At 43.4% G+C, this 22,459-nt stretch overlaps 1 protein-coding gene across 2 annotated transcripts in view; it reads right to left on the reverse strand.

Moving 5' to 3' along the window:
• Nucleotides 1-765: 765 nt before the first annotated feature.
• The window catches only part of POLE4 (DNA polymerase epsilon 4, accessory subunit), a 32,179-nt gene continuing 10,485 nt past the window's right edge, over nt 766-22,459 (reverse strand). Inside the window, exon 4 of one of the 2 annotated variants that reach the window (XM_032410605.1) lies at nt 766-1,338. In XM_032410605.1, coding sequence (XP_032266496.1) covers nt 1,331-1,338 — 8 coding nt within the window. In that variant the 3' untranslated portion in view covers nt 766-1,330. Of the gene's footprint in view, nt 1,339-20,723; nt 21,035-22,459 lie in introns of those variants that run through there. The other variant, XM_032410604.1, reaches the window with a different exon arrangement.

Consider the following 22,459-nt stretch of genomic DNA (forward strand, 5'->3'; position numbering starts at 1 on the left):
AAATACCTACTGTGGGCCTCCTATGTGTCAGACACTGTTGGAGGAGGTGGTGTTTTTCTGCTGCATGTGTTAGGAAAATAATTCCATCTCAGAATAAACCCAGATATATTACTGAGTCAATAGCACAAATCAAAAAACTTTTAAGATAAAACAGAAGCCTTCAAAAATGGTTATATTCCCCTTCCCCAAACTTGGGCCTCCAGACCCTTGTGAGGCAACATAATCCTTCTTTGTTTGAAGGGGTTTATAAAGGAAAATTTCCTTAAGGGAATAATCATCTACAACAACAACATCAAAAGTTTATGGAAGTCAGCCACCAACTGGAGCATGAACATTTTTATTCAGTACACATGGAACATTTGCCAAAATTGAAAATATACTAGGCCATAAAATAAGTCCCAATCAATTTCAAATGTTTGAATCATACAGAATATATCCTCTAGCCACAGGAAGATAAAATAAAAATAAAAGAATTAACAAAAAGGTAATGAGAAAAAAACACATATTAAGCAATATATTTCTAAAAAGACAAAAACACTAGGTCAAAACAGAAATCACAGTGGATATTAGAAATTATTCTGAATGAAATGATAATTATAATACAACATGTCAAAATTTTTAGGATGTATCTAAAATAGTATTTAAAAGAAAACACCTTTAAATACTTGCATTTTTAAAAGGCTGAAAGCCAATTAACTAAGTATATATTTCAAAAGTTAAAAAAAATTAGCAAATTAAAACATATTCAAAGCAGGATTTGCCTGGTACATCGTAAGTACTATACATGTGCTAGCTGTTATTATTATCTAGCTTAGGAGGAAAAAATGGGTGCAACATATGCTACATGGTTTACCAAAACTTACCAGATTCTCTGCATTGGAATTTGGGTTCAAAGCCCTATAGAGCAATAAAATAGCAAGTGTATTTTTTTTTTAATTCAGTGAAGCAAGGAGCAAAGTTTAAGATGTACAACAAAGCTAAACGGCCTGGGTTGGACTCCAGGATCTATGGTTGACAAATTACATGACCATTTCAATTATCTATCACTGCATAACCAACCATCCCAACACTCAGCGGCTTAAAAAACACCATTTTATTTGCTCACATTTTGCAGGCTAGGCATTCAAGCAGCGGTCCACAAGCAAGGCTCTGCTCCATGTGGTGTTACCATGGCTCCCACAAGATGGCCTTCCCCACAGGACCTGGCTTAGGTAGGGCTGTTGGATGACACACTGTCGTTCTCCTCCTCATGGCTTCTCTCTCCACATGGTCCCTGTTACTGTATGGCCTCTTTCTCCAGCAGGAGAGCCTGGACTTCTTGACACGGGAGTCAGGGTACTAGGAGAATGAAAACGGACACTGCAAGGCATCCTAAGACCTCCATCAGAAGGTGAGTCATATGCTTTCATTGCATTCTATTGGTCAAGGCAAGTCACGGACCAGTTCAATTCAAGAAGGGAAATAGACTCCACTTCTTGCTAGAAGTGACAAAGTCCTATCCGAAAAGTAGGAGGGATTGTGGTCAACATCTTTGAAAATAATACACCCCAGGGACCTTGAGCAATTTACTCATACTTTCTGTGCCTCCATTCTCCATCTGTGTGAGGAGATGACACTAGTTGCTAGTTTAAGGGCTGTTACAAAAATTAAGTGAGAAAAAATACAAAGCACTTAGATGTGTCTAGTACAGTGACTCTCAAAACTTGGTGTGTACAAGAATCACTGAGGTGGGGAGGGGGTGCTTATTAAAAAGAGATTCCTGGACGCCATGTTCTAGAATTTCTGATTGAGCAGGCCTGGGGTAGGGCCCTCGAATTTGCATTTTTACCAAATTTTCAGGTGATGCTGATGCTGCTGATGGTCCACCACACATTAAATAGCACCGGGGTGTATACAATAAGCACTCAGTAACTGTTAGCTATTTTTATTTTAAAAGAAAGAGCGGGGAAAAAAATTAGAGACAGCTTTGCTATTTAGACCCTGAAGGCACTTTTTCCCCCGCTGAAAGGGATAGTTTCTGTGTTATAAACAAACACTGGGAAGTCAAAGTCATGGGGGCGCGCCTTGCAGAGCTGGGGTTAGGGGCCAGTCCATGAGAAAGGCCGCCCTCAGAAAGCAGGCTGGGAGCTCTGTAGTGAAGGCGGGTAGAAACCAAATAAAGTGGAGGGCCTTCTAAGTAAAGGGAACACACGATTAGGTGTTCATCAATCACAGTCAGTGTGCAAGCTGTTTAATTTAATGGATTATTTTTTAAAATCAGGCAGTGTGGCAGAACTATGCAGGAATAAAAGAATACTCATTCTGACCCAATCTCCAGGCCTCCACAACCCCATTTTTCTCATCTAGAATCAGGATGCCAAGCTTTGTCAGCTCCTCGGTATCATCCGCCAGCCTGGGCCTCTCCAGGTTGCCATGGTAACAGAATACCCTCTCATCCCTCTGTTTTTTTCTCACAGAGTATTCAAAAGAATGAAATGCCATGACACCAGGATTTCTCCCATTTCTCAGCTGAATTTCTTTAGAGCCTGCATGTTCTCAAGAGCAGATTCACAAGTTATGGGGGGTTGGGCCCCCTTTTGCAGGTAACTCTTATCAGAAACCCATCCCATTGTGTTCCGAAGTAATGTATGACCTTGTATTTCAGCTCTGGGAGGCCTTGATTTTGCGGACTGAGTCCCATGTTCCCTGTGGCTTTGAATGTATCTCAGTTTTCTCAATGAGAAAGAAGTGCATGCAGTTTTACTACCAAATTTATTCTAGCCCTATGCCATATCACCCTGCTCAATAAAAATCCCCAAACAACAAAAAGGAAAACACAATTTGTCTTAATTTCTGACACTGTAAGGATTAAGTGGGTTTTTTTTAAAGAAGCAGTCCTCATCTTTCATTCTATTTTAAGAGAATCCTCAAAAGTTGTGTTATTTAGATCCCCTCTGCCGGTGGCTCTCATGTTAGAACCTGCAGCAGAATCACTTGGAAAGCTGGTTAAAACACCGACTGCCGGGATTGCTGGGGAGAATTTAGATTTCTAACAGGTTTCTAGGTGACTTGGATACTGCTGGGGTGCGGACCACACTTTGAGAACCATCGATGGTCACTGAGGCTGGTTAGGAAGGCTGTGAGTGACCAACGATGGGCAAATTTCTGGAAGGCGCCTCTGGAAAAGCACGGACGGGCAGGGAAAAGGCCTCAGAAGACACTTGCTGCACTTCCTCCTCCCCCGACTAAATAATAGGTCACCTGAGGCAAGTCATAAAAGTTCTCTAAGCCTCCATTTGACCTTAAAAAAATACTAGTAATATCCCCTTACTTAACCTTGGCAAAGTTATTGTTCCAATTAAGTAAGATAAAGTGCGTGAGGCTGCTCAGTCAATGGGAACTGTCATACAAATACAAATTGTTAAGAGCTTTGCTGCCAAGACTAATAATTTTTATAACTGTTAAAGTGAAATTCTGTTCACCCTTCAAGGCTACCTCAAAGGTTATCTCCTCAGGGGCATGGTCCCTAATCCCCACAGAGAGAACGGATCCTTTCCTCACCAAAATGCTCATGTTACGTGATTTATACCTCTTTTTTGACGATGTTTGCCAGGTGTAAAATATGATGTTACATACCTGTCTCTCCTATAAATTCCGAGCTCCCTGAAGATAGGGCAATGCTGGCTACAGAAGTTTAAGAAGTAGAAGAGATAGGTCCTTCAAATGGCCCAGTCAGGGACCTCAGCTAAAGGAAGCCATGGGTGGACCAAGGCGGGGTAGACCAAGGGCCATAACAGTGGGCAACAGAAGCATCTGCTTCTCATCTTTGCCCACAGCCTTATGCAGGGGTGACCTCCAAGATCCTCCCTCCTGCAAGGGTATGGAGTATCCATATTCATAAGTCTTCTGTAGATTTGGTTTTTATGAGACCGTCTCTGAATTTTCAGCACACAAACACCTAGCCATGGACAGGATGGCCCAAAACCCCTGGGGCCCTGACCTGAGCACCTAGATGGCCTTCCTCCCTCTCACCCCCACTGCCATCCTCTTTAATGCCAACAATGAACACAAAATATTTAAACAAAACTTTCAAATCTGATATACATTTTTTAAGTATTTTAATTAACCCCATTTTTTATCACCTAAACTTGAGCACTGCTTTGTTACTGTTGTATAAACATTCCCAGAAATACATTTCCTCATTTAAAAGACCTCAGAAAATTGAATACCTAGGAGGACTGTCATTTGTAACTGTCACTCGACCCTTCTAAATCCAGCAAGATAAATGAGTTATGGAGAATTTTCTTTATGTTCTGTACGTTCAGTTTCTACTCGCCTAAAATAATTCTCGCTCTGTGCTGTAAAATATGAAGAAAGAAAATGTTCTGATTATTTTTTTATTTAAATTTTGTTAGTTACCATAGAGTATGTTCTGGTTATTTTTTAAGTGCATTTCTGGTGATATTTAGTATAAAAATCTCTATAAGATTCTCTCCCAAAAATGTGTTGACTGGAGCCCTGAGTGATTTTTTAAATCATCCTCAGTGTCCTGGGTCCTCTGACACTTGTCCAACTTTGGTGGACGCATTCACGGCAGCCTTGCCTGCCATCTTATGGCATTTATGGAAATGGCCAGCTGGATGCACCAAGCCTTGTGGGTTGTCAGTCTTGATTTTTTTATTCTATGAAGTCATTTGAAAGTTGTTTCTTCAGGCCAGCTAGAAAGCTATTTCTGAATGTGACCCAGATGAAAGAAGACGACAAGAGAGCACTTTGATGGTGACCATGAGAAGGAAGCTTTTCCAGTCCAAGGCACTTTTTGATCAGCTATACCGTACTTGGCCCAGAAGAAATAAGGAAGAGAAATAAAAAGCATAAGGGATAGATAAAAGGAGCAGCATTTTCTGGCAGTCTGCCTGAGAGGAAAGCAAGGATTTGATAGCTCTTTGATACTTTAACTGTTAGAGCATTTCTAACTTTTCGAAGTTATTTTACATGTTTTATTTCTTTGTATTTTTCTAGCAAGAATGATTGTTATTGTTGTTGTCTTAATTGTTATTTCTGCTTAACAGAGACCAAGGTCAGGGCCAGAAGAATCTGGTAAATCACCTAGTGCACCTCGGAGCAAGTGGCTTCATCCTTAATGACTCTTCTGTTTGATGCTTCTGTTTTACACATTAGAAATATGATTTTCCCAAGGTCCCTCTTAGTGAGCTCAACTAAAGATAGAACATGGTTGGAAAGTGAGGAACATAAGGGACTGAGCAAGAAATGGGGTGTAAGGAGGGCAGAGCAAATGGTTCAGCATGTGGGCTATGAACAGAGGTGACCCAAGCATGCTGGAGGCCATCACATGGAGCCACATCAGCCCACGGACCTCACAGCCAACTGGACAAGAGATGGTCAGGTTGTCTAGATCTAACCAGGAGATTCTAAGAAACATGGGGTTTACTGGGAAATGGGTGATGCTACACCACTAAGTACCCATCTGGGGTCCCTAATCCAGGCTAGGATATATTAGGGAAAACTCTTTTGGTGGCAGACAGAAATTTTTCATTATTGTAGAAAGTTCTGGACAGTGCTGGTCTAGACCATGTTTGAAATTATCTAGGCAGTAGATGATAACAGGGCCTTGAAGGCAGTGGTGTGACTCTGAGCTAAGTCCTCACCTGGTGGGGTAACAGATCTGCTTGCAGGACTCCCCAAGAAGACCCTGAACTGGCCCACAAGGACAGCACTTGCTCATAGGAGAGTAAGTAGCTAAAAAGGAACATACCTAGTGAACACTGGAGGGACATCTTTCCCTTTTGCAGACAGTGCAATTCTAAGTCAAAGGTTCTTTTAGAATCTCTGCATTGCTGCCCCCCATCCAACTTCACCCATTCCTTATAGGTCTTAGAAGGTCAATTGGCCATACTGATAGGGAGAGAGAAGAGATACGGAGCTCCTCAAGGAAGACTCTGCTCTTGCACCTGCCTCAGGATGTGAACCTGTCCTCCCAGAGGCTTGTTTTCTTCTCTCAGAATGAGGAAGGATGGTATCAAAGCTCCATTACCCACTTACTGAGAATCTGGGTTGGAGACCACAAATGGGTGCTTGCTGGCGTAACACCAGCCATTTTTTTCATTAAACCCTACATTTCTTAGAATCTTCTGGCTAGATCTTCACAACCCAACCATCCATGGAATATACACCTCTCCTTATATCCCAGTTGGCTGTCCCATGTGATTTTATCCCAGCTCAGGAAACTCTTGGGCCTACCAGATCCAAGCAAGTGCCAAGACACCAGAGCCAAAAGTAGTGATGGTTTGTGACATTACTAGGAAGGCTGGAGTCAGAATGAAGCAGGATGGTATTGAAATAAAGAACTAAATAAAAATACACAGCTATTCAGATGTGAATGATTCAGAAATAGAAAATTCGGGTAAGAAATCAGGGTCCAGGACAAAGCATGAGGCACGGGAAAAAACAGAGATGGACAGTCTGGGTGCCAAGAAGGGCAGCCAAACAAAGAGCCAGGGACCCCCACAGAACTGTGCTTGGGGCCCGGTCTGTCGGGGTTGTCATCTGCCCACAGTGCCTCTTCTACGTTTGGGGGCCACACTGCCCTATGGCCATAACAATTGATCACATCCTGGGCCCAATATACACAGTCAGTGAAGCCAGAAGCTACATCAGGGGCTTCTCTTTGCTCTCCCCATCTCCTCCCCCCATTCCACCACAGCCATGTTCCTTTAAGAGTACACAGCCCAAACTCCCAGCCTAGCACTAGATTATTTGGCTACCTCATCTACTTGGAATATAGCTGAAAGTCAAGTCTGAGAAAATAGAACCACAAAGGCCTCATAGCCCTTCTCCATTGGTCCTGGGAGCTCTATGGGACAGCATGGAGCTGACTGGCCCCTGGTACTACTCTCTGTGACCCCTCTGGGTGTGACTGGAGGCTCTAACACTAGCTGTGGGTGCTGCTCCATCACTTTTCTTCTGATTTAGGACCCAGTGGATGCAGCTAAACACAAGGCGCCTGCGTCAGTCGGAGTCCCTAAACTGATGACATTTGCAATGTTGGATACTCGGTGAGCAGTTTGTTAGGACTATTTACAAAGGTGTAGGCGAGGAGTAGGCAACTCACAAGGAACAGCGCAGTGTCCCGAAGTCACCAACAGCCTCCATCTCACCCCTAGGCCTGGAGAGCTGAGGGAGGATGTGGGTAAAGGAACCCAAAGATGGGGTGGCTGAGTTGCAAAGTGGACTGCCAAGAGCTGAGACCTCTGGCAGCCTGTGGCAACCTCATAGGGAGAGAAGAAAAGTACACTGGCTTCCCTCTCCTTCCAATCTCCTGTGGGGCTCCTCACTGACTGAACCCAATCAGCAGCTGGAGGGCAAGCAACCCAGTGAGGTAGGGCATGCAGGCTGACTTCCCAGGGCACAGGGGAGTGGAGGGAAGAGTCCTGCACAGTGCCCCTCCATTGGTACCTGCATGGTTCTGGCTCATATGTACCCAGAGGGCTTGGTGCCAGGGTAGGAGGGGGAGACAAGACTAGCGGAATCTATGCTCTGCAGAATTTCAAACCCAGATGTCTAGATACAAACCCAAAGGACAGAGGGAAGGAAAGAAAGCAGATTAAAGATCCTGGCCACCTTCTAATGTCCCCACACGGGGTTCAGCTCACTCTCATTCCTTACCCGCTCACTCACTCACTGGCTGACTCAAAAACATAGCTAGCAACACACTTTTTAAAAATTAATCTATAAAGACATATAGATGCAGTTTCTAGAAAAAGAAATACAAATGACTTACAAACTGTGAAAAGATGCTCAATCTCATTTATTATTTATGAATTGACAAGGTACTATTTTTTTAACCTCTCACACTGGCAAAGATTAAAACATTTGATGACACACAATATCTGCATAGTTATGAGGAAACCGTTGGAAGCAATACAAATTGGTGCAATTTCTTTGGAGGATCATAAATTTAAGATTTACATACTGGTTAACTTAGTAATCTTACTTCCAGAAATGTATTCAATAGATACCCTCCCACATGCAAACAAAAAACTGAAGAAAGATATTCACTGCAACATTGTACGAAAAGCAAGGATTAGAAAAGTCCTGTTTACCAATAGAGGAATGGCTAAATAAATACCATTTGTACGTACAGTGGAATACCACATAAAAGACAAAATTAGGTGCATGTGTGTGCTGGGAGGGGAAGGAACACCTCTAAGATAGATTACTAGGTAAAAAGCAAGGGACACGAGTGTGGGTATGATATGGCCCTATCTGTGGAGGCTTTTGGGACTTGGGGGGAGGGGGTTGTTTTTTGGATGGAGCCGGAATCAGTTGGAATAGGGTGCAGGAAGAGAGTAAGTTCATTCTTTCCCACCATTTCTGCTTAAACTCACACCGTGGATTTGTTCTTACTCTGCTCTAGGAGGACATTGCTTGCAGGTCCCACAGTTCTTGAGCCACTGCTAGATCATCGGAAAGCCCCGAGTCACATTCACTAATACGGAAAACCTCATTTTAGTAATTTAACACTCCATTTAGCGTAACAACTAAAACTCCAGTCTTGTCCAGTGTAAAACCTCCTTCCCTGTCAGGCTGGACCGGTTGTCTGCAGGTGGGTGCTGTTGGGGGTGGGGGTGGTGGCAGGGGCATGTGTGGGGGCGAATTTGATTGTTTCCCTCCCCCCTCACCTCAGGTCTCCAAACCACTTGCTGGCTATAGCTACTGACCCTGTCCCCAGCCCAGCCTGGGATGCAGGGGAAGAGGGTCTAGAGAGAGAGGGTGGTTTCCGTGGCTGGTGCAGAGGCTATGAGAGCCGGTTTCTCTGAGTGTGACAGATACAGAGCTTCCAGATGCTGGTTTTACAGAAAGCTGTTATGGGTTTTGATTTTTCTTTTTCTCCCCTCCTTTTTGGAGCTTCTCTCACTGGGGACCCATGGGTATGGAGCCCTTCAACAGGAGCTGCCTCTTGTCTGGCTCTGGACAACCCTTCCCTCAGGCCCACAGACTCATTCTGTTGGGATCACATGGTCCCACCAGAAAATCCTCTTGGATGGGAGAAGATATTTGCAAATGGCATATCAGATAAAGGACTAGTATCCAAAATCTATAAAGAATTTATCAAACTCAATACCCAAAGAACAAATAATCCAACCAAGAAATGGGCAGAAGACATGAACAGACATTTTTCCAAAGAAGACATCCAAATGGCCAACAGACACATGAAAAAGTGCTCAACATCACTCAGCATCAGGGAAATCCAAATCAAAACCTCAATGAGATACCACCTCACACCAGTCAGAATGGCTAAAATTAACAAGTCAGGAAACGACAGATGTTGGCGAGGATGCTGGGAAAGGGGAACCCTCCTACACTGTTGGTGGGAATGCAAGCTGGTGCAGCCACTCTGGAAAACAGTATGGAGGTTCTTCAAAAAGTTGAAAATAGAGCTACCGTACGACCCAGCAAATTGCACTACTGGATATTTACCCCAAAGATACAAATGTAGTGATCTGAAGGGGTACGTGCACCCCAATGTTTATAGCAGCAATGTCCACAATAGCCAAACTGTGGAAAGAGCCAAGATGTCCATCAACAGATGAATGGATAAAGAAGATGTGGTATATATACACAATGGAATATTATGCAGCCATCAAAAAAAAACAAAAAACGAAATCTTGCCATTTGCAATGACATGGATGGAACTAGAGGGTATTATGTTAAGCAAAATAAGTCAATCAGAGAAAGACATGTATCATATGATCTCACTGATATGAAGAACTCTTAATCTCAGGAAACAAACTGAGGGTTGCTGGAGTGGTGGGGGGTGGGAGGGATGGGGTGGCTGGGTGATAGACATTGGGGAGGGTATGTGCTATGGTGAGCGCTGTGAATTGTGTAAGACTGTTGAATCACAGACCTGTACCTCTGAAACAAATAATACATTATATGTTTAAAAAAAAAAAAAAAAGATAGTAGGAAGGGAAAAATGAAGGGGGGGGAATCGGAAGGGGAGAGGAACCATGAGAGACTATGGACTCTGAGAAACAAACTGAGGGTTCTAGAGGGGAGGGGAGTAGGGGGATGGGTTAGCCTGGTGATGGGTATTAAAGAGGGCACGTACTGCATGGAGCACTGGGTATTATATGCAAACAATGAATCATGGAACACTACATCAAAAACTAATGATGTAATGTATGGTGATTAACATAACATAATTAAAAAAAAAGAAAATCCTCTTGGGTGGGACCCAAGACACCCCTGGGCTGCTTCCCAAACCCACCTGTACCCCCAAAACATACACCTTTGCCCCACAGCTACTGAAAATGCATCTCAACTGGAGGGTAGCTACCCCTCTTCACTCAACCCCTGGTAGACAGTTTCAAAGTAGCCTTTTCACCATCTCCAGGTAGAAATAATTACTATCTTTATTTCTAACAAATGCCAGGAAATGAGGGCGGCTCTCTGGGAGATGGCCCTGAAGCCCTGCTCACCTGACCAAGCACACTGACAACACTCTCCACAGAAATCTCTCAGCCTCCACACCCTCTACTCTTACTGTCCAAAGGGAGAGTTGCTAATGCAGCCAATGTTCTCTTACAATCTCTTAGTACAACCTACAAAGGCAGTTCAACCGGTGCAAACATAAGGCATCTACAGTGTTGTTGCAGGCTTTTGGGCCTCACTCAAAAGGGAGAAAGAGTACCGTTTCAAGATCTTTTTGCATATGCATATACCCATATATATAAAAAAGAAAGGTTCTGGAAGGATTATACAATAAATAATCCATAGTAATCAACTGGGGGTGAACTGGGGGACCAGGATGAGAGGGAAATTTACTTTTCATTGTATACGCTTTTATATTTTTAATCATTTTTATGTTGTTATACATTACTTTTAAAACTAAACAAAAATCTAGTGAAACATTTTAAAATATGAAGGAGATTTGTAAACATTGAGATCAAAAAGACCTCATCTGATACAATGGTAAGTGAAACACCAAACAGTTACAAAGTATATAGAAGAAATTAGCTCATTTATAATAGCAACCAAAGAAAGAAAATGTAAGACAGGAGCAAAATCTGCAAGAAGTAAACTTTCAAATTCTACTGAGGGATATAAAAGAATAATTGAATAAATGGAAAAACGTATTCTGTTCTCAAAAGACTCAATAATTTAAAGATGTCATTTCTTCCTAAATTAGACTATAAATTTATATGATCTCAGTAAAAACGCCAATGGTTTTTGGGCCTCGGCAAGCTGATTATAAAGTTCATATAAAAAATAACAATGAAAGATGGACCAGGAAAACTCTTTTAGACCCATCAGATAGCAGAACATTTTGTAGTGTTCTGATAATTAAATCATTTGGGAGACTCCTGAGCAAATACAGCCATTGAAACACCACCAAAGGACAGTGAAATAAGAAACAAATGTGTAAACTGAAAATCCAAAAAGAATGGTAGCAACAAGGGAAACTATAAACTGGGTGGGCCTTTATGGAGTAGAGGGAGTTAAAAATGAGAAGGGTTTGCCCCCTACAGACCCTGGTAAAGCCTCAGGACACAGAAGAACAATTCCTGAGGAAGGCAGAAATCAGGCAAGGGGTTGAAAACATGCAGCTTGGTTAAAAGTCTATTTACAGGAAGGTTAGCATCCCCTGGGTCCCTTCCCCAAGCCTGCCAAGATAAAGAATGTCCCTTACTCTCCCACCAGATGCCACTGATTTATTCTCTGGGAAAACAGAAGTTGAAAATGAAAATGATTTTCATCTAACCTAGCATATACCCTATACCCAGCGAAACTATCAAGTCAACAAGAGGCTAGAATAAAGATATTTTGAGACATGCAAGGACTCAAGGAACATACTGTCCTTCAAAAGTAAGTGCCTGTGATATTGTGATTTATAATAAGAAAATGTGTATTTGGTTTTCATCTCTGTTCCTGGCACAGAGTTCCTAAATCCCTTAGAATTTCCTGAATGATAGCAGGATCTTTAGTTCTAATAAGGTGACTCTTGGTGGGCTCCTGGATGGGGGCTGGTCACCAGAAAGACCAAGCCATGATTAGAAGCTTGGAATTTTCAGCCCAACCCCCATCCTCCAGAGAGGAGATGGGGGGGGGGGCGCCTGGGAATAGAGTTAATAATTGATCAGGCCTATGTGAGAATCCTGCATAAAATCTCAGTAGTAGGGTTTCCAAGAGCTTCCAGGCAGGTAAACATATCGACATACAGGAGGGTGACACACCCCAACTCCAGGAGGACAGAGCTCAGGACCCTCCCAGACCGTGTCCTATGCATCTCTTCATCTAGCCATTTATCTGTATACTTTATCATATCCTTTAATAAACTGGCAAAACATAAGTGTTTTCCTGAGTTCTGTGAGCCACTCTAGCAACTTAGACCTGAGGAGGGGTCATGGGAGCCTCAGATTTATAGCTGATCATTGGTCAGGAGCACAAGTGATGACCTGGGCTTGCGACTGGCATCTGAAGTGGGAGGCAATCTCATGGGACTGAGCCCCCAACCCATGGGATTTGATGCTATTTCCTGGTAGATAGTGTCAGAATTGTAGGACGCCCAGCTGGTGTTGGAGAATTGCTTGGAGTGGTGGGAAGAACCCTCCCCATGCGGGACGTGAGAAGGGCTGTAAGTGTGCTAGTGTGTGAGAGGGAAGAGGACACACGGTAGGAAGGACTGAGGATTTTCCTCAAATAAGGCCTCTCAAACTTTCCTGAGCATAGGAACCACCTGAGGATCTTATTAAACCGTACGTTCTGATTCAGATGGCCCAAGAGTCCACATTCCTAACGGATCCTGATGATATTGGTGCTGCTGGTCCCTGGACCATACTTTTTTTTTTTTTTTTTAAGATTTCATTTATTTATTTGACAGAGAGAGAGACAGCGAGAGAGGGAACACAAGCAGGGGAAGTGGGAAAGGGAGAAGCAGGCTTCCCGCTGAGCAGGGAGCCCTATGCGGGGCTTGATCCCAGGACCCTGAGATCATGACCTGAGCCGAAGGCAGTCGCTTAACCAACTGAGCCACCCAGGTGCCCCTGGACCATACTTTAACAAGATACCACAGTAGCAGTTTTCAAAGTGTGGCCAACAGACTTCAGGGGCCCCTCACAGCCTTTTAGGAATCACTGAGGTCTTTACTTTTCCAACTACATCTGTGTTGAGACCAGATTTTCTTCATATGCTTCAACTAGAACAATATAATAAAAAAAAAAAAAAAAGAGGTCTAAGCATCACACACCTCTTGGCATGGCAGTGAACAATTTTTGAACACTCATAATAATATAAGCACTATTGACTTAACAACAAAAATATAAAACTATGATGGGAGAGAAAGAAGGGGGAAAGGTAGAAAGGACATCAACTGATAAATTTTTCAAAACTGTTTAGAAATACAGAAATAAATACTAAGGAGAGAAACTAGAATCGCTGTGCATGGCTGGATGGCTGTGTCTGAGGAACAGGGCTGGAAGGGCGGGGACGGGCAAGGCTGTTTCTCATTAGAAGCCCATCCCTACCTGTCCACTCTTCACCCTTCTCTGCCCTACTCTGAGCCCCAGGAGGCTGGCCTTGCTGTTCCTTGCCCTTGGTTCTGCTTGAACTCAGATAAAAAGGGTGTCCCTTTACTAAAGTCTCTTGAACTTCCTGAGTGCCTTTGTTTTCTGCCAGGACCTTAACTGATATGAATGTTGTGACTTTTTAAAATTTTGTACATGACCAAATAACATTCTTAAAAAAAATTAATGGGCCATTTTCTTAAAAATGCCAAAGTCGTGAATAACAAATCTGAAGATCTGATACGGATCAAAGAAGACAAAAAAGACATGAAAACTAGATAAAAGGAATGATCCTGTATTGCATCTGGCTAAGAAAAAAATAAGAAAAAAATGACTATGAAAATTAAAGGACATTATTGAGACGATTGACAGAATTTAAATAAATCCATAGATCAGAGAGCAGCATTGCAGCAATGTTCAATTTCCTGATGTTTGTCATTGTCTCATGGGAGGTATCATGTCTGCAATCTACTCTTGAATGGCTCCCAGTAAAAATTATACAATACTAACATATGTAATAAAGAGAGTGCAAGCAAATGTGCATCCAGGTGAAGGGAATATAGTTCTTTGTACTAATCTTGCAACTCAAGTCTGAAGTTATTTCAAAATGTAAAGTTTCCAAAAACATAGATGGGTTCTTTTGACAAAAGCTCTAAATACACAATTTGATACCAGTACACGAATAGATAGGTCAGTGGAACAGAACAGAGAATCTGTAAATACACCAATCCAAACACATATGAGATTTAACACATTTAAAGGGTAGCATTTCAAAATACCGTGTGCTGAGGGTAGGGATGGGGATGGATTATTTTTTATATGGCATCTGTTAAACGGAGTAGCCATCTGAAAAAGAAGTAATGATGGCTCCCCATTTCACTCGATGGGCCAATTGCCAGATGGATCAAAAACTTAAGCCGTAAAAGAAAACAAAAGCTACTAAAAGAAAAACCATGAGAGGAGCAGACTTAGCGGGAGGCAGAGACCACCTCCCTAGGAGTCAGTGTGCAGACACCGCAGGTCCAGTGCCTTTGCAGCCGGCGGCCGGCTCCCAACAAGCCCCTGGCCAGTGCTCGGCCAGGGCCTCTGCACAGAGAATGAAGGAATGAGAGAGCAGAGCGGGGCGGCTCTTGTTGGTCAGGGGCGGCTCCAGCAGGGCTGACAGAGGCAGTGGGGCCCCGCTGAGGAGTCCCAGCTCAGGGGACGGCCCGGTGTCCCCAGTAGATCTGCCCTGCGGGGGTCTCTGGCTGTGATGCTAGTCATCCAGCTTCCCATTCTTCCCACTTTCCAAGCCTGCTTCTTCGGCCTACTGCCGATTCTGTGAGCTACTCGACGTTAAATCCCTTTTCTGTTTAAAATCACCCAGGTTTGGGCGCTTGGGTGCCTCAGTCGTTAAGCATTTGCCTTCAGCTCAGGTCATGATCCCAGGGTCCTGGGATCGAGCCCCACATCGGGCTCCCTGCTCAGTGGGGAGCCTGCTTTTCCCTCTCCCACTCCCCCTGCTTGTGTTCCCTCTCTCGCTGTGTCTCTCTCTGCCAAATAAAGAAAGAAAATCTTTAAAAAAAAAATAGAATAAAATCACCCAGGTTTATTTCTGTTGCTTACAACTTAGAATGTTAACTGCACACACACGCACACACATACATAAATGGTGTGTGTATCCATATATATATTCTATATGTCACATATATACTAAATTGTATGGTTTTTTTTTTTCCTTTTTTGCCTTAAGATTACATATGCATGAACATGAGCATGCATACAAAATTGGCAGGCTGTGGAGCACAGCAAACGGGCCACAGTGGATACCTATGGGGCTGGGAGCTTAATGGTGGAGCTAGACTAAAGGGAATGCCACTTTTGAATCAATCGTCTGTGTTGTTAAGGGTCTTTTTTTTTTTACAGCAATCATAGATTTACATACTGCTTTTTTAAACTATAAATATTTTAACATAATTTTTTTCAAACAAATCTTTTACCTGTCTCACACCAGAGCCGGAGTGGGGGCGCCGAGGCCAGAACAGAGCAGCAGGCAGACCGTCCCCCCTCACGGAGCAGGCCGTCTAATGGGGACACAGGGCACCAAGCACTGATTGCACAGCGTCATGAGCCTTAAGATGGGGAGAGATGGGCCCTGTGGGGGCCATAGAGGAAGGGCGCCCACGTCACCTAGAGGGAGGCCAGGAAAAGTTTCCCAGCCGTTACACGTCGGACCAGCAAACGAGAGAGAAGAGGATGCGCAGAAATGTACAGCAGGCCGAGGGAACAGCACCCACCGGGCCACAGAGACCACGGCTCCCTCAGAAAATGTGGTGGCTGGAGCACAAGGAGGGCAGGGAGGAGAAATGAGCACAGAGGGACAGGCAAGGTGGATCACAAAGACCTCGTGAAGGTCTTGTAAAGTCTGCTTCAGCAGCTCGGACCTTACCCTGAGGGCCAAGAGTCACTGAGGCTTCCAAGCAGGAGAGCTGGTCAGACCTGGCCTTTGGCATATCAGTGCTAGGATTTTCCCTCCAGTTTACATCAGCCGTGACAATTATTACTGTCAGCGGAGGACTCCTGCAAAGTCTCCTCTTACCTTCCAGAACACTGGGCAGGGTTTTCCTAGTGTCCCCTGGAGGAGGACCATCCATCCATCTATCCCAGCTTGTGACTCCTGGCTCCCCCTGCCAGCCTTAGTAGGCACTTGCCTCAGGGCTGATTATACCGTCATTCCTAAACCACTAGCTATTATATAAACCGATGAAATCAAACCTCAGATAAATCTCAGCCCTTTCCAGAAGCTTAATGCAGAAGAAGCCCCTTGTGAAATTCTGAGGGCAGGCCTGTTCAGCCACTCAGGGCCCTGTAGGCTACATTCGTGAACCTTAGGGCACACCACCATCAATACCTCACTCATCCTTTTTTTTTTTTTAAGATTTTATTTATTTATCTGAGAGAGAGAGAGAGATCACGAGCAGAGGGGAGGGGTAGAGGGAGAAGCAGTCTCCCCGCTGAGCAGGGAGCCCGATGTGGGCCTCGGTCCCAAGACCCTGGGATCATGACCTGAGCCGAAGGCAGACACTTAACGACTGAGCCACCCAGACGCCCCTCACTCATCTTTATTAGCACAAATACCGATCTGCTGGCACCTGCTGGTATATTCGCTCTCCTCTCCTGTCTCCCAGTGCCACCCCAGCTTAGGGTTTCCTCTTGTCCTGTGTCCAAGTGTCTGCTATTAGGCCACAGTCTATGGCTCATGCTCTGAGCTTGAGGATTTCCCATGACAATGAGCTCTTGGGAATTCTCTCTCCCCAATTCGGTTATGTCTGACATTTTTCTCTATAAGGACACACATTCTGACCTACAGATCTTTTCACTTTTACAAAGTGCTTCATGAAATCACTGTGATTCATGTCACTCACAATTAAGAACGACCATTAGGAGAAAAAACAACTTGGCTTCTTGCTTTCAGCTGCACCATATAGCAACAGTGGCACGAGGAGGAACCCTGAAATTATCCGTAAGATTTTCAGCCCGCATTCACCTGGTATTTTACTACCTCAAAACACCAAAAGCACGAAGTTTCTTTTTGCAGGTAAGCAAATAAGCAATACAGTTGCCCGCTGTTTTGAAATACAGTTTCTCGGTTACTTGCTCTGAAATGATGCATTTCTTTAAAATGCACTGAGAGTCTTTAGTAAGTTCATTATCTTCAGTGTAATTTAAAAAGCCAAATGTTGATCTCTGCTTTGTGCCACTCTGGTGTGGCATCCCTGAGAGGAGGATAGATGATTTCTACAACTATCCCTGCCCACAGGAGGCCAGGTCGGGCTCTATTTATCATCTCTAATACGGTAGAGATGTGCTAATGAGCAGCACCTCAAGAAAACACCATGAAGTGATGGGCACAGACACCTTTTTAAAAGCATGTCTTTCTCCACTCACTGTACTAGACTCAATTAGGGAGTGGAAAGCAAAAGGGGCTTGTTGTCTGTCTTGAGTAAAAGCTCCCTGGCATCTCCAAAGAGGTCCTTCACATTGACATTAATAAGCTCAGTGAGGATGTCTCAGGCTAAGAAACCTGAGACTGTCAGCACGTCAAAATGAACCTTTTTCTCAGAAGCAGACTCTCATTAATGAAGCTCGGTGTCTGATGTGGAGACACATCTCCATTTATGGCATTTCCCTCAGGTGTGCTTGGAGGAGCTCGCATTTCTTATTTAGAGCTTTTGTACAATAGGCGAGCAACGTTCCGAATAGAAGGGGCTTCACTGCTCAGTAGCATTGCTGGAGACGGACGCTGGGGTTGGCAAAAGCTGTAGTAACAATGCCTAGCGTTGACTCAGTACTATGTGCCCCACACAGTGCTGAGGGCTTTACTGGCACTATTCTGTGACCCTCCTTATGGAGTAGTGACCGTTATTGTCACCAAGGCTTAGAAATGTTATTGTGCCCACAGTTCTACAGTCAAGAGTTCCAGAGAGAAAATGCTGTGGCTGAAACTTCTGGCTATTTACATTTACATGAAGTAAAATTAAAAATGTATACTTCTGAAGCCAATATTACACTACGTGTTAACTAATTATAATTTGAACAAAAACTTGAAACAAAACAAATTTTTAAAGTAAAATTAAAAGTTTAGTTCCACATTTCAACAGCTCAGTAGCCACATGTTGCAGGTAGCTACCACATTACAGCCACGTGTGGCTATAGCGTGAATATAGAACTTTACCATCATCGTAGGAAGTTCTCTTGGACAGTACAATATAGAAGGGAATGACAAAGCAGTAAGATGGAAGGAGCCCAGATCCCACAGTGACCCCATGGACAATGGGAGTTGGATAGGACTGCAGTGTTTGAAGGCACCTGAATGGAACAGGCTAACACAGCTGGTCAATGGGACCACTGGACTCCGAGCACTGGCTAAGGTTCAAGCTACCCCACCTAACAACTTGTCTCTGGAACTCCTTCTTCTTTCACGACTAACCAGTGCCCTCTACTGACGGGCACATTCTTCTTCATATATTTGATCAGGTCTAGTTGAGTCTGGGAGCAATTCAGCCTCTGAAATGTTTGACTTAGAGGTTCCACTTTCAGAGGGCAATCTTCCTAGCTTATTTCCAAATTCCTGGGGAGGTCTACCATCGCTCACCTACTGGAGCATATCATTATGAGCAAAGGGCTCTGATCTTGTGCTTCTGAGCAGAGCCTCACACTTGTTTTCCTTTACATTTCACCAGATCTTGCAAACAGGGACAACACGTTTCTGAGGTTCAGGTAACCTGCAGTGAAAGAGCAGTGAGAATTCTGTTTTGTGATGGATACACTGCTTAGAATCTGGGAGGCTTCTGGGCCACAATCCACAGGAAAAGTGTAATTGTCATTTCTCAGGAAACTCAGAGTTCATCCCTAAGGTTGTCACAGCCTTAACCTGATCTGGCAGAACAGAACACATCCAGTAAGTGGTGGTCTAAGGGTGGCTATCTTCACCAAGGGCTCAGGAAGTCAGCCTCCCCCTGCTGGTTATGGCCCAGGAATGCGGGAGCCTCTGGACTCCTGGGCCACCTGAAGGCTTTATGCCAGCATTCCAATACCACGTCTCACCATGACATGGCTACTTTATAAATGATGAACCAGTTCAACAGACACGCATGAAGGACCCATGAGCCAGGCACTGTGCATCGTGAGGACTGTACAGACAAGGAGTGTTGATACACTAGAGATCACACTGAGTAGATTCAACAAACAGCTTTGCAGATAGTCTCACTGAGGCCCTCCTTTGGTTTGAATCTTTCTCCACACTGTTCTGTGCCCAGTCCTTTCCTTGATGTGGGACCTTCACCAGATGACCTACAAAATCTGGTTACTCCCCTCTTACTTCTTAAAGAGTGGTGGTGGTTGTTTTCCTTCAATTCCTCTCTATTCCAGACATTCTACATTCATACTCTACCACCCCCTGCCCTTAGAAGGGAGATTTATATTTTCCTGTAGATCAGTAGTCTGTGGACCACTGGTGGGAAGGAAATGACTTGGGGAATTTATTTGAAAAACCTATAATAGAGATTCTTGGAACTCCACCCCCTGAGATTCTAATTTATTAGGCCTGGGGTATTAAGGTGCAGAAATGGGCATTTCAAACAAATGCCACAGATGAATCTGAAATATGGTCAAGTGTTTCGATCAGTTTCCTGCTGCTCTCCTTAACTACTACTTTCCAAGTACTTTGCCTTCCTCCTGATAGATCACCCAAACCTTCCCTTAAAAACCAAAATTTAGCCAGGACCTAAGGGAGGGTAGAATGGGGAGTTACTGTTTAATGGCTATAGTTGCAGTTTGAGAAGATGAAAAATGTTCCGGAGATGGGGCGCCTGGGTGGCTCAGTCGTTAAGCGTCTGCCTTCGGCTCAGGTCATGATCCCAGGGTCCTGGGATCGAGCCCCACATTGGGCTCCCTGCTCCACGGGAAGCCTGCTTCTCCTTCTCCCAGTCCCCCTGCTTGTATTCCCTCTCTCGCTGTGTCTCTCTCTGTCAAATAAATAAATAAAATCTTTAAAAAAAAAAAAATGTTCCGGAGATGGACAATGGTGATGGTTGCACAATAATGCAAATGTACTTAATGCCACAGAACTATACACTTAAAAATAATTAAAACAGGAAATGTTAGGTTATATATATTTTGCCACAATTTAAAAAATAAAGGAATGGATATTGCTACACGCTATAACATAAACAAACCTTGAAAACATTACCTAAGTGAAAGACACCAGATACAAAATACCACTTATCTTATGATTCCACTAATATGGAGATATTTTAAAATTGACTGTGGTGATAGCTGCACATATCTGTGAATATACTCAAAACTACTGAAATGTACACTTTAAACGGGTGAATCGTATACTATGTGCATTATATCTCAATAAAGCTATTAAAATTTAACCGGTTTTAAATCTAGGATCACATTTATTTAAACTTCTGAAGACCTTAAGTGACATCCCATAAACTCTGAAATCACATTCTGGTGACATACTGGAAAAAAGCAAATGAAAGCAAATAAATCAAAGGACTGAGGTTTAGAACAGATGGCAAGAAAGATCAGAAGGTCTGTGGCTGGGCATGGTGGCTCTCCAGTCATCATGGCAAGGACAAAGGCAAGATTATAAAACACACTAGGTTGAAATTGATCAGAGACCTTTATTATAGTCCTCATCATTCATTAAGCAACCTACACAAATCATTTTCTTTTCCTCTGCCTCAATAGAGGCTGCCTCCAAGCCTGAAATGGAAGACACAGTAGTGGAAGACCTTGCAGAGAAAAGCTCTCTGCTTATCCCGGCTTAGGTGAAGGGAGAACAGGAAAAGCATGTGAGTACAATATTCCAAACAGTCTGTTCTTCAAAGCTGAGGCCTGCAGGAGAGGGGCTGGCCAAAGGATGCAGGTGAAAGCTCACAAAACTGCCGAGCTCAGCCATCAATCCAATGTTCCTAAAAAAAAAAAAAAAAAAAAAAAACAAGAAAAAAAACAAAGAGCAATATGTAAAGCAAGGTGCCTCAAGAACTGGATGAGTGTGACAGACTGGGCGAAGTTCAAGTGGAAGCTGCACTGATACTGGCAGGTCTCTAAGACCGAAATACTCATTTTGAGGCATATCCATCCAAAAGATCTCAGAGGATAAACATGTCACTACAGAAATTGGGCAGCTGGGAATTAAGCATACTGGTCCAGAGAGTTAGAATTAGAAGTAGGGAAAGGGCAAAGAGGTTGCCGTGTTAGTTAATAAGCATTTGGAGATTCCAGACAAAGCATGATACAAAATAAATGAGATAAGTTTTCTAAGCAAAAAGTTTATAATCTTTTGATAAATTTCCAGTTCAAGATGGGGGACTGAGCCCACAAGTTTGTATGTCCTCCCATCCAAGATTCCATTCAAAAGGAAATAAGGTTTTAAACAAAGAATGGGGCCCATCAGCAGTTAAGAGATTTCAACAAAAAGCTGAATAATAGAAATCTGATTGAAGTATGTTTATAAAAGAGCAGGAAAAAACATAAGCTAGAATGACTAGAAGGAGCAGCAGAGGTGGGAGCCCATCTGCCCAAGAGACTCATGGACAGTCTCCACACAGACACAGACACCAGGAAAAACAGAAAGCAGCACAGGCTAGAAAGGGTTAATGACTTGAGGGTCTACGTGAGAAACAGTTGGCCCCACCTCCCTACAACCCTTCCAGCAGGTAGCATTACCAGAAGACAAAACACTTAAAGCTAAATGGAAAAAAATCAGAGGGCTCTCTTCCAATAAACTAAATAAATTATCTGAAGAACTAGAGAAGCCTCTGAAAATGCCAGCTCCCCACAATAAGGCTTTCGGGGCCCCAGTATAACATCTGATCCCACCTCTGCCCACCCTAAAGTAAAAGTGCCAAGCAAAACCACCTTCCCATGTATTCACAGCTTCCAAACAGCCTTCGTACTCCCTCATTTCTAAACAGAATGAAAAACTGCAAAATGAAAGGAAAAACTAAAATTTATTTTTTAAAAAAACCCTAGAAAACAGATAATTCAGAGAAAAGAACATATAAGAAAACAAAGTAAAAATAACTCTAAGTTTAAAAAAAAAGGAAACAGCCTCTTCTTTTGATAAAGGCAAATTCCAGCTGAGATCAAATGATAAAGCTGACTGAAATTTTTTTTTTTTTTAAAGATTTTATTTATTTATTTGAGAGAGAGAGAATGAGAGAGAGCACATGAGAGGGGGGAGGGCCAGAGGGAGAAGCAGACTCCCTGCAGAGCAGGGAGCCCGATGCGGACTCGATCCAGGGACTCCAGGATCATGACCTGAGCCGAAGGCAGTCGCTTAACCAACTGAGCCACCCAGGCGCCCTGAAATATTTTTAAAAAGAAAATCTTTC

The sequence above is a fragment of the Phoca vitulina genome, unplaced genomic scaffold (assembly GCF_004348235.1).
Source record: "Phoca vitulina isolate PV1807 unplaced genomic scaffold, GSC_HSeal_1.0 scaffold12, whole genome shotgun sequence".
NCBI lineage: Eukaryota > Metazoa > Chordata > Mammalia > Carnivora > Phocidae > Phoca > Phoca vitulina.